This window comes from Leptosomus discolor, chromosome 19, assembly GCF_034619465.1.
Source record: "Leptosomus discolor isolate bLepDis1 chromosome 19, bLepDis1.hap2, whole genome shotgun sequence".
NCBI lineage: Eukaryota > Metazoa > Chordata > Aves > Leptosomiformes > Leptosomidae > Leptosomus > Leptosomus discolor.
In genome coordinates, this window is record NC_141409.1 from 7,026,043 (window position 1) to 7,038,763 (window position 12,721).

The following is a 12,721-nucleotide window of genomic DNA, read 5'->3' on the forward strand; positions in this document are numbered from 1 at the left end:
TATTTCTACAGCGAGAGAAAAATCAAAGCCTGTTCCCATTACAAAGTAGCCTACAGCCATACCAAAACTTGAGGAAGAGGTGTTTTGTGGCAAAGATGAAAAGATTTACTAAAATATTTTGGAAACATTAAAGTGAACAATTTGTCCTTCACTTTGCCTGCTAGCATTAGTCCCAGAAGCTAACACTTCCTAAATTGCCTTCCCCCACCCTATGAAGTGACCAAGTGCAAGTGTATCGCTAAATCAGCACTGCTAAATACTTACAATTTTTAGGAAATCATCTATTTTGTCACCACTCTGCTCTTTAAAAGTTTGATGAGTAACTTGAGGATTAACAATATCCAGATTTTCTCCTCCAGTCCTCCCCCGTTCTATAACTAAAAGTAACATTGCTCTGAATGACATCAGCCAAGTCGATTACCTAAACTATGGGACCCACCCAGGCCCGTAGCAGGCAACAGGAGATTTTCCATCAGCTCCGGCCTGTATGCAATATCACATTCTGCCCTCACTGTTTCCCTCGGTCATCCTCAACTGTTTTCCTTCTTACTTGCCGTGCCTCATCTTGAAATCAGGCAGCAAGTTTGAGAGGCAGAAATGGCATCTTTGTGCATGTGTTTAAAGCACCTACACCCCCCCCGCCCCCCCCCCCCAAAGTCTCCAATGATAAGAAAAGCCTCCATGCAGCACCAGAAAGCAAATAAATAACCACCACATTCTTCCTACCATTTCTCACCTTGAGAAATATTTACTTCTGCCCGGCTCTGAGGATGCATCAGTCAGCTCCTGCTACCCTGTCGCAGGTACTTCATTTATCCTCAGCATCCATCGCTTGCAAAGCACCAAGGCGCGCAGCAATGCAGCTTTAGTTCTGAGGTCGGTCATGAGCGAGGTGAAATATTTGTTTTCACGCCCTGCTTAAACGTAACGGTAGTGATTTCCACGGGTGGGAACCTGGCGGCTCTCTGGCACAGGGAGGGCACGGTGCGGGTACCAAGTGAGGAGCTCCGTGGTGGACCTCCCTGTGCTGTGCTGCACATTAGTTGTTTTCTCTCTGCTTACAGTCCACCGGCCTCCCACAAAAATCAGGGGAATCTGTAAAACCTAAAGTCCCCTGTAGGTTTTTTTGACAGCTGATACCCCATCACTACCTTGTGCTACATAAATTTCCTGAAAGCATCCGTGCACTTTTAGCTTTCAAGCCTAGGAGCGCAGATCGGCTCCTGCGAGCTCGTCAGCTGAAAGCTGTTTCCACATAAATCCAGGAGGTTTTTTTGCTTTTGCCCTTCCAGAGGCCAGGAGGCTGCGCTCAGCCCTCTGGCAAGCCTCCCCCGTCACCGTGTCAGCACGGCAGAGATGGCAATGAGATCCACTCACGTGATGAGCAGCCACTTCGGAAAAGCTCAGCCATTGAGCTCAGGCCCTCAATGCCTTCATGACAGTGTACTTGCATTTTGTATAAAGATTTAAAAGCAAGTAACAGAATGGTACATCTGATTTTTGAACACCTACTAGGCCCTAGTCATGGCGACACTGGTATTCACTCTGTATTTAAAGGAATGGGAAAATTCGACAGACGCAAGTAGGAAGCACTCACTTTTTCTCTAAAAAAGGAAGATATTCAATGACACTAGAAGAAAAGCTTTAAGCAGTCGGTGTTTGCCGGAGTCCCAGCTCCAACAATATTGCCATCTAATTTACAGTGCTTTAAACAATCCTCATTTTTTTTTTCTTTTTAAACAATGCCACAAACCGCTGTACAATTAAAATCTAGATGACAAAATATGACTTGGGGAATAGGGGAGGTTGGGGAGGGGTTCATGGTTTTGTTGTTGGGATTTTTTTGGTTGGTTGGTTGTCTTTTTTACAAATAATTACAAATACAATTGCAAGAAGATATATTACATTCTATATACAGAACACACCATTTTCTATCAGGGTAGGGTATTAAGCCTAGCTTTTATTTTTACATGGCAACCCTGAGATGTCTTGTCGTCTTCCCTTGCACAAAAACTATACAAGTTCATTAACTCCTTCTAGAAAAAAAAAAGTGGATTGCTATGTTTTAATAGCATCATCACCCTGTATAAATACTCAGAAAGGGAAAACTTAAGTCTCTTCCCTAACTCAAATATTTTCATGATTTTTTTTCCTGTTTCCCTGCTTAGTGGAAACTGATAACAGTGACTTCTTTCAAGTGTGCAACTCACTCCTCCACTTGCCTTTTGGTAGTACAGTGAACAATTATTTCCCTTTTTTTGTCCTCTTTTTCAAACAAAGTTATACCAGGAACTAATATGAAGCCTTTACAAAGGTCTATTTCCTGAAAATCCACTGTTAATTCATGAGCTACTTTTAAAACTAAAGGATGCAAACACAAGTGTTAGGTCGGCTGGAAATCAAGTAGCTTCTGATTACTCATGGGGCACTGCCTTCTCCACCCCACCACCTCTTCATAGAAAAAAAATATTTTCAGATCAGCATAATCAAGTCTTTAACAACAGTGAATTCTGTGGATCTTTATGGAGAACAGGACACTGAATGCATTTCACCATATTACCCGAAATTCAGATGTACTACACTTTTTTCTGTTCACCTGCAAGCTACAGCATGCCCAGCATAAGAGTATCTGAAGAGCAAATTCCTCTGTGTGGAGCCTTGGCACGGCTCCTGATACCCCTTCAACAAGCCCTGTAACTTTTTTAAGCCAACTTTCAAACAGCTGGATCACTTCTTCTAAGCTTTATAATTATGCATGGGAGTCGTCAGCGTTAGCTGTCCATTTGGTGCAACTTCATTCCCATCGTCTTCCAACAGCCCCGAAACATCAGCATTGGGTATGCTGTCGTGGTAGCTGCTGAAACTGATGTTGTCCTCTTTGAGCTCAATGGTCCAAAAAGGAGCATTAAGTTTTCTGTTTTGATACTCACGGTACATGTAGACAGCACCCACAAAGCCCATCAGTAGGACCACAACAATGATGATAACTGTCAAAATAATTATGTTAAACTGAGTCCATGAAACATCTGCAAAAGCAGAGGTACTATTGTCAGAGGAACTTAGAGGAAATATAGTCTGTATAGTTGTTGGTGACAATGTACTGTTTATCACTGCTGTTGAAAATGATGTTGCCTTGCTGGCATTTGGAGCAGAAGTTGTAAACTCCGTTGTTTCTGGGCCAAGAGTGGCTTCTACAAAACAAACAGAAAATGATCAATAAAAATATGCTAAGCTGGAATCAAACACAAACATAAGAGATTTGACGGCGACAGAGCCCTGGAACAGGCTGCCCAGAGAGGTTGTGCAGTCTCCTTCTCTGGAGACATTCAAAACCCGCCTGGACGCATTTCTGTGTGACCTGCTCTGGGTGGAGCTGCTCTGGCCGGGGGGTTGGACTGGATGATCTTTCAAGGTCCCTTCCAACCCCTGCCATTCTGTGATTCTGTGACATTTACATCACAGTTATTACGGCAATTAAGGCTACACTGTTAAAGCTCATATTTTTTCAAAACAGTTTACAAAAACGGTTAGCCTGGGTTGTGTTTAGTTTTTTTTTTTTAACTAATTATCATTGACTGCAGCATTCCTATGAAAAATCTGGTGATGGATGGACAGGTGCAGTGGCCAAGATTCAGTGTTAGATACACGAGCTCATGATGGAAGCAAGCCACGCAGTCCAGCTCGCCCATGAAAACGGGGCTCTACCAAGTGCAGCAGGAGTTTGGACTTCAAACCTAACAAAGGCAGAGTTTCACTTGTCGTCTGCGTGGGCTGCACCACCAGGCTGGGAGGACACAGCAGCTACTAGAATCATAGAATCATTTTGGTTGGAGAAAACCTTTAAGATCATCAGGTCCAACCACCATCCTAACACTGCCAAGCCCACCACTAAACCACGACCCTAAGCACCACATCTACATGTCTTTTGAACACCTCCAGGGATGGTGACTCCACCACCTCCCTGGGCAGCTTGTTCCAAGGTTTAATTCCCAGAGCTTAAACCTTTCACAGTTAGCACACTAGATGTAAGACTTTGCTCACAGTGTTACTATTTCTGCCTTACCTGTACAAGAAGATCAAAAATGAAGAAATGAACCATGAGTAAGTACTCTGCCACCACAGTGTTTAGCAACGGATTTCAATATTTACGTAAAAGGACAAAATAATCCCAGTTCTGCTTTTGATTTAAGAAGTCATACACAAATCTCACGGAAAACCTCAGTCTGCATAGCCAGAAGCAGAAGGTAACCAAACCACAATAAAAAAAAAAGACTATGGATGTTCTTAGGAAGTTTTTGAACACAGCAGAAGCCAGTTTGGATCCTGATTTGGTTTCAGCTGCTAGCATATGTCCACACACAAAGGATAAGAACATGGGAACTACCAGACTGTGCCACAAGCTCTGTCTTCCTCTGCAGTCTGTTCCCAAGCACAAAATAGCTAAGAACCTGCCTTTCTTCCAGCAGAGATGGGATAACTCCCTTCTCAGATCTAGGAGTCAGCAACAAGTTAACCCTGGAGATCTCGTAAGTGGGATGCAAAGTCATTACACCAGCTCCAAACTGGTTGAGCTATAGGCCTCTGAAAGCACCATAACAGCCTGAGTATTAGGCTCCCAAATGTAACTAATAAAGCATTTTCTTCATAGGAATAACCTGATTTATTTTAGATTCTCAAGTACAGGCAGCAGGAACTCTCCAGAAGCTGAAGCCTCAATCAACCAAAATGTACACCTATTGCTCCACAGGACTCTCTGCATCCTCTTTCCCACTCTCTTCCATTTCTCTTTCTGCTATCAGAAATGCAACTTCATTTTAAACCCACTTCCAGCTGCAGCAATTACAGCTGACAGCGCCGTGCTGTATTGATCCAGCTCTCCTGAAGAGAAAGTCTACTAATTATGACTGAGGAGGAGGGTCACTTCTGAAGAACTAGTTTTGCACTAAGTTGCATCTCCAATGGCAACAGGAGCTGGAAATTTTCAGCACAGGGTCTCGGGGGAACTCCCACGAGTTAACTTTGGGCTGTCGTGTTCCCTGTTCAGGCAACGGAGAAAGAAACTCCTCTGGAGGAGGCATCACACACCTAATTTAGGCTCCTGCTCGGAGTCCCTCCCTGCAGCAGCTCTCCTCTGCAGGCCCTGCCTTAGGTTGATAAGGATACTCAGGATGCTGAATGCCAGAAGGCATTTCCCTATGGAATAACATGCAGAGATTTGCAGTAGGAAGCAGCGTGACAGGAGCAAGAGGTTCCTGGATACAGCTTTGGGAGAAGGGCATGATGAATTCAGTCATCCTTTCCAAATTCCTTCATCAACACTCAATTCTTGGCAAACCCTGCCAGTAGCTATAATTAGAAAAAAAAAAACCAGAACAGAGACAATGGCTGATTCACCAGCAAGGAAACAGGACTTTTCTGGGCTTTATTTGTGAGTCAGCATCAGCTAAATGCTGGCAAGGGGGACATGGGTGAAAACATTTCCTGGACCCGATGGTAACGTCATGGTGCAAACGCTCTGACTGCGGACTGGCGCTCTTGGGCCGTGGCACAGCGATGCCTGTTTCCGCTCGCCAGGGCCGTGCCAGCACTCCAGATGTCCTCGAGCCGCTCCTTGAGAGCGGCAGCTGTTCAGTCAATGGGCCGCTTTGGCAGCTTTGACGTGAGCTCATATCCAGCTGCTTGATTGAAATGCAGGCTCTGCGAGGCTTCGCCTCCTCCTGCCATGAATGAGCACCGGCAGGAGCCAGGGCCGTGCCAGCAGCCCACGCGCCAGCTCCCGGGGAAGGCTGCGATGCTCGGCTGGGTGGCACAGTGCCACGCTGCATCACTAAGCCCTTGCTGCTATGCCTCATCATCGCAGCAGGAACACCATCCACCCAGGGGTCATCCCACGTGTCCTTTGAATATTCTCTCCATCAGCCTTGAAAGCATCAAAGTCTTGGTCAGGTTTAAGGCTCCGAACAGCCCCTGTGGATACTCAAGGTTGGGTTTATCTTTGTGCAGGCTGTACAGAACATGCTGTCTCATCTCAACCGCAGCCACTAGAGTCTGGGTGATGATTTCACTCTAGAAGCTACTCAAAACTAGGCCGCTCAAATGCATTAGTGGTTTATGAAATCTTAACCTAAAACTAGTTAATGCACAGCACCTCAGCATGTCAATTTTTAGGCATATTGTGTGTAAGAAACTGGAAAGAAATTTTAATTGCTTAAGAAAGGGGAAAAAATAGGCATCAAGGAAACAGGAAAGCTAGAAGAGCATGTCCCAGTCTCTTTGAAAGGGGACAGTCTTTCCCTACATCAGGAATTGCCTGTAATAGTGCCATCAAAATAAAACTGATGGGTGAAGGCTGCAAGCATACAAGCAGAGCCGGACGTATGGATTTTAGTGGACCAAGGTCATGTAGCTCTTTGCACAAAGACAGACTGTTCAGCGGGAGATAATGGATGACCTGATGCAACAGTGCCGTTTCCAGCCCTGTAACTGTACAGTTACAGCTAATGAGCATTCAACTTGTTTGTATTGATCATCTCCCCGCTCAGAGAAGGACGCTGTGATTACACCTCCAGAGAGCAGCACGGGAGTGAAAACTGCATTAGCTCCTCATGGAAGAACTGAACTAAGTCTCTGTTGGCGATAAGGATGAGTTTGGGCCCAGATACTTTCCTGAACTCTGGGTTCTCCTACCTAATACATAAGACTGGTGATGTTTCCATGCTTGGAGCTGGAGATCCACCTCCTGGACCAATCTTCTGATAAGCACCGAAGGAGCCCCTTAAGAACCATTTTCTGTCATTTCACTACAAGCACTCCTGCTGTGCAGTAGCCTCTGTAAGTACCAGAGCTAGTTTGCATCTGAGATGCTACGCGCCATGTCTCAGATGTGGACTGAAGACTGATGAGAGACCCCCAGAGCAGGTACCAGTAAATTCTGGTATTGACTTATTGTGCAAGTTTGGATCTCGTCTCTCTGAGCTTTGGCTTCCTCACTTAGAAAGAAAAAAAAAAAGCATCTCTAAATTTGGTTCAAATAGTCACTGTTTGCAGAGTACGAGAAGTGACAAAACTTACTATAAACACCCTTTCTAGGGAACTAGACAGTGCTATGGAATGGGCTAGTCAATAGGGACAATTCACTGGGCATGAAGAGATCAAGTATTTCAAGCAATGGAAATTTGAAAACCTACATTTAAATACACTGCAAATAGTTTTTGTTCTCCAGCTTGTTCACTAGAGGTGTCTGCCCCAGTCTGGGAATCAGGGTGGTTACAGAGCTAACCCTAAACCACAGATTCCAAGGCCAGTAGGCACCAATGTTATAAAGGTCTGGTTTTCTTCCCTGTTCCACAGGCCAGACAAATCTAAACCAATTCGAACAATTGACAGTATTCCCTCCTCAGCCTTCAGGCAGCTTGTGCCCACCCGAGCTGCACAGCAAGCTTCGACATGGATTTGAGGAGCATGTTTTACCTTTCCTAGTGCAGTTGGTCCCCTCGGGGTCTCGGACGTAGCCATCCTCGCACTCCTCGCAATGAAACCCCGCCGTGTGGTACAGGCAGCCGAGGCACTCCCCAGTATCCGGCTTGCACACGCTGGGTGACCGCGCTGGGTCCACGTTCCCGTTGCATTCACATCTTACACAGATGCTGTCGGAGTTGTAGTAGCCGCTGTCGCACTGGTTGCAGTTCGGGCCAGTGTACCCAGTTTTACACTTGTCACACCTTGGGGCAGTTTCACCAGCCTCTACAGAACACAAAGCAAAGCAGGTATGTGCCACAGCCCCTTGCAGAGAAACACCCGCTGGGGGATTTGTTCTGTGGCACCCGACCACAAGTCACTATGACAAAAATCAGCAGCCATTGAGTATAAACCAATCTCAAATCTTAAGCTGAAAATACAACTTTTGAACTGCATGAGCTTCTCTGTTCCTAGGGGAAACAAAAGCTTTGAAAGCTTCTGATGCCTTGTTCCAGCATCACAGAGCACTCTCAGCACACGGCTAAGCAAACAGATTATTACTGCTGAACATTTCCATCTCAAACAGCCAATTTCAGAAAACAGCTGGAACTATATGAAGGGTGCTAGCAGTCTGCGGGAACTTTTGGTCTATACGAAGCCAGAGGTGGCTTGATTGCAAAACTGATGAAGGAAATACCAAAAAAAAGTCTTATATGTGTTTATTACAGCTATGACTTCTCTCGATTACATGAAAATACAGCAGGAAGACTGGGGAATTTCTGCTTGGAGTCCCACGGAAGTGTTCAGAAGAGGGCTCACAGAGGTATGGACGGCTGTGTGGCACTGCTGGCCATCTCCTGTACCTCTCCTGGCTACCACAAGCTCAGCAGTTTCTCTCTGCAAAACTCTGCAGGTTCTTCAGAGCAGGCTGCAGCCTGTAGCGAAGCATTTCTGATGCCCTCCCTCTGCACAGCCGCTCTCACCAGAGGCAACACAAGCACCAGGGGCTCATTGTGGCAGGCACCGCTTCCAGCAAGGTGCCTCGGTTCCCACAAACAGGGGATTCACAGGCTATAAAACGTGTCACTAGGCTGATGCACTCTGACCAGCAATTTAACTGAAAAGAGCTATTCATCATCTGAGGAATCAGACCGAACCGAAAGCCTTACGTATTTGGCAGGTGCCGGTTGATGCCACAGTGGAGCACGGGCAGCGATGGCAGGCGTGGGGAGGGTGGGTGCTTCTGTAGAAGCCCTCCTTGCAGAGCTCGCAGTGGTTTCCCTCGGTGTTCTCCTGGCAGTGCAGGCAGATGCCTGGGGAAGGGACAGGAGCACAAGCAACCGTTTGGCAGCAGGAACTGGAGCAGAACATTTGGAGCAAGAATCCGCACGGAGCGCGCTCAATTATCAGAGCTCACAGGTGATTTTGGATACCCTCTGGGCAAAACATGATCCTGGCCTCTTATGACCTTCTCTCATCGTCTCCCCCTCCACGTGCACACACACACAATGTGAAAAAGCAGGCAGCCCCAGCAGAGGCGCCCACAGCCCGTCACTTTAAAAAGTCAGCGCAGGTAAATACATGCTACCAATATTAAACAGTCCTCAAGGAAGGGGCTTTCCATTTGCATCTGCGCCAGTGAGACAGGATCTTGATCCTTCCAATCTCCCACTCCCACCCACGAGGGGTCCCTCAGTTTCTGTCTTTGCCCTTTTTTGTGTGCAGCCTTTTGCTACACCACAGAGCTGGTGGTTAGGTGTAAGGAAGTGCCACTGTCCTGCTCTGGGGGCAGACGGCTCCATCCCACCAGTGTGGCTCCAGCTCCTCCATCCCCATCACAGGCACAAAGCAGCAGCAATTATTGACCTTTCCAGAGAAACAGAGAAATGGGGGTTCACATGAGCCTCCTCCCCCTCCTGGGGAGGCCCCTGAATGAGAAAACCAACGTGCTGTGTCTCAGCAGAGGCTGTGTCCTAATGGCCCTCTAAATTGCATTTTGATACTATCACAACCAGAGAAGGAAAAATCTCCCTAGTTCTAAAAACGCAGCCTCTATCAAAAGCCCATCCATCAACAGGCACACCCTGTAATTCAGCAGGCTCCTTGGCGAGGTGGCTGTGACCTGAGGGATGCTTGTATGATTAAATCCCATGTACAAGACTCTGAAAAGGCAACAGCCACCTTCTAACAAACCAGGGCGGCAATTCGCTGCATATATAAGCACAGACAGGAGATTCACTGAGCTCATCTAGCAGTGCTGCGGGGGTATGCAAAAGCCTCATAGAGACATTAACCACAGAAAAAAAATCCTGAATTAGGTTAATGCTGACTGTTAAAAAAACACAGTGGATTTTCTTATTAATATCGGAACAGTTTGGCTCCCTTGCAAGCCCAACACGCTGCACAGCTCCTACTCTTCTCTTTCCACAGCAATGACTCTGCAGCCGAGCATCCCTGAGCAAGCCCAGCGCGTCCCTGCAGCCGACCCTCGTGCCAAGGGCAGGGAGCAAACCCTGGCAAACCCCGGCAGCTGCCGCTCTTGGGAAGCGGCTGATTCACCCCCGCGGTGGGGCTGGCAGCACCCCCACGACTAAGGACACTTGCTCGGCGTCAGCTCCCACACACTGTTTACTCTTCACCCAACAGCTTGTCAGACACGAGCCAGTGGTTTTTGTGGGAGAGATGTCAGGGCTAGAGGGGAAAAAAACCACTAGGCTCCATTTCTCCAGTTGCAAACCTCAATCAGCTGATTCGGCGGGATGCCTGGGACAGACCGGCTCATGGAAGGTTAATTTGCCCCATCAGCAGCAAGGGTGCCTTGAACCGTGCTCTGCAGCCATTAATGGCGGCATAAATCTGGAATCACTTGCGTTTTCTGTACAGTCTTGGTCATTTCAGGACCAATGTCTTTCCCATCGGCAGAAATGACTCACATTTATCTACACCAACCCGGCAAAATGGCTGTGTTTCCAATGAGTCAGCAAGTTGCTCAGCCATGCAAAGCACGCATGGGCTTGCAATCAGGTATCGCTGTGGAAAGCCTTAATAATTAATAACACTTCCCATCCTGATAATGCCCTCAGGAAGGATCAGAGCTCACGGTACCCCAACTAGGAAGAAGCCACCAAACCCATTGCGCGGACACAACACGGAGCACAAGGTCGTGTCAAAGGAACTGCTGTCGCCTGGGGAGCTCTAGCTGCCCAGTGTCCAGCCCAATAATTTTAAATATTTCTCCTGGGCAGAGCAACGCCGAGCAAGGCCATGCAGAGACGGTCGCAGAGCCTGCAGAGGGAGCCCGAAGTACAGCATTAATGCAAAAGAAACCTTGAAAATTTGACAAAGACTACACACAGTTGATGTAAAGCTGGGGAGGTCACACAAAGTGCAGCCTCTAGAGCAGGCTGAGTGCGCTGCGTTACTTATTAGACGTCAGATCTAATTTTTAATTGACTGTTCTCTGTGCTGGTTTTGTTGGGTTCCCCCACCCCCAGCAGCAAGTAGAGCAGATGGAGGAAAATTTTAAAAAAGGGATTTTTGTCAAATCAACAATAGGTCATTAACCAAAAAAAGAGGGTTTTTCTTCGCAATGCTGTGGTCAGCGCAGGACAGCCCCAGCAGAAGGACTGCCTGAACAGCCCCATCCTAAAGGCAAGGTCTGTGCTGGGTTTTGGTTTATGGTTGGGGTTTTTTTTTGTGTGTGGGGAACATCGAGGGAGAAAAAGGAAAAGCAGATTATCATACTCCTTCACAAAACCCACACACCCAGCTCCAAATCAGTAACACAGCTGATGCACGCACAGCTTTAGGTACAATCTCACATCCTTCAGCATTAGTAGGACATAAGCAGATCAAGTTCAGTATAGGAAGGAAATGCAGTAATTGACCCTCAAGGAGTGCAGATCTGGTGCCTGCTGCTACCCCTGATGCTGAGCAGGATCAGGGCATCAGCTGGGCACAGTCAGCACTGCAGCTACCCATTCCTCTGCTGCAAACACACAGGCCACAAGGGAAGAGACACCAGTGCAGAAATTGTCCAGAAATACCTTATCTGATAAGCTCTGCCTCTCTGCCAGTTATGCAAAAAACCCTGCAATGTTTTTTGAATATTTCTCCTTTCTAAGCTCCTGAGTAAATATTACAGAACTGCATATCAGCCTGGAAGTTTTGATGAGAATTTGGATTTTGAAATGTGAGTTTTGTTGCTAAAGTGGGGATTGCACAGGCAGTCACATAACATCACTCCTCCAGGATCTCTCCTTTCAGTGGAGATGGGAAAGCAATTAGGGTCCACCCTGCCCTCCCAGGAGCTATTCAAGCACAGGTGCCTCAACATTTGCACTCCATCAACATCTGGATGAGTGAGAGACAGTCAAAGAAATGATCAAGGAAAACGAACAAGGCAAATTTAGAAAAAGTGGATAGTATTAATTAGGTGCTGCCAGTGTTTTCCAGCACTAATCACGTTACCTGTGGCAATAACAGTGACCTTGCGTCAGTCCCAGTACAGTATATGTTTCCAGGTAAACAGCAGTTAAACAAAAGCTCCTTAAAAGCCCATGTTGTGTATTTGTGTAAGTGCAGAGAACAATAGAGCACTGATTTCCAATAGAGACCACAGAATAAAGGCTCTGCACTGCAGCTTGGGGTAAATAATGCAGCCTTTATCAAATTTCTTAAGAGGACTAGCTCCAACCCTACCCCACATTTTAATTTTGCTTTTAAGGTAAAAATTCTGGGTCCTTAAGACATAAAGATGCAGATGAAGATGCAGATGCAAAATCCAGAGACAAAGGAGACAGGTGAAGTCTGCACCCACCTCGGTCAGAAAAGGACAGTTACCTGTTAAGCCGTCGCAGGTTTTGGAGTGGTTGTTGCACTGGCACGGCTCGCAAGTGGTTTCATTAAACCTGTAGTATCCATCACTGCACCGGTCACACTTCAGGTCCGTGACACCAACTTTACACTGGCATTTCCCAGAGCTGCACAAAGAAAAACAAACAGTGAAATCTGGACGGGCTGGGAGGCATCCAAAGTACAAACTTGTGGTCAGTGTTTTGGACTCCCTTTCCAGAGCAGGCAATTCTGCAGGAATGCCTGCTGGAAGCAGGACACGAAACCCCTGAGCAACAATTTCCAAAAACTGATGGGGACTTTAAGATAGGCTGAGTCTCTGCAAAACCAGTTACCCTGACAGCAGTTTCCAGCTGGACACCAGAAATAATCACTCGTTCTGGAAAGCCCTGCCCCAAAGGCATCCCCA

At 46.8% G+C, this 12,721-nt stretch overlaps 1 protein-coding gene across 1 annotated transcript in view; it reads right to left on the minus strand.

The window, feature by feature from the left end:
* Window positions 1–2,736: 2,736 nt before the first annotated feature.
* The window catches only part of MEGF9 (multiple EGF like domains 9), a 50,765-nt gene continuing 40,780 nt past the window's right edge, over window positions 2,737–12,721 (minus strand). Inside the window, exons 3-6 of the mRNA XM_086475830.1 lie at window positions 12,301–12,440; window positions 8,628–8,771; window positions 7,471–7,743; window positions 2,737–3,191 (exon numbers count right to left, since the gene is read on the minus strand). Of these exons, the coding sequence (XP_086331956.1) occupies window positions 2,737–3,191; window positions 7,471–7,743; window positions 8,628–8,771; window positions 12,301–12,440 (1,012 nt within the window). The remainder of the gene's footprint in view (window positions 3,192–7,470; window positions 7,744–8,627; window positions 8,772–12,300; window positions 12,441–12,721) is intronic.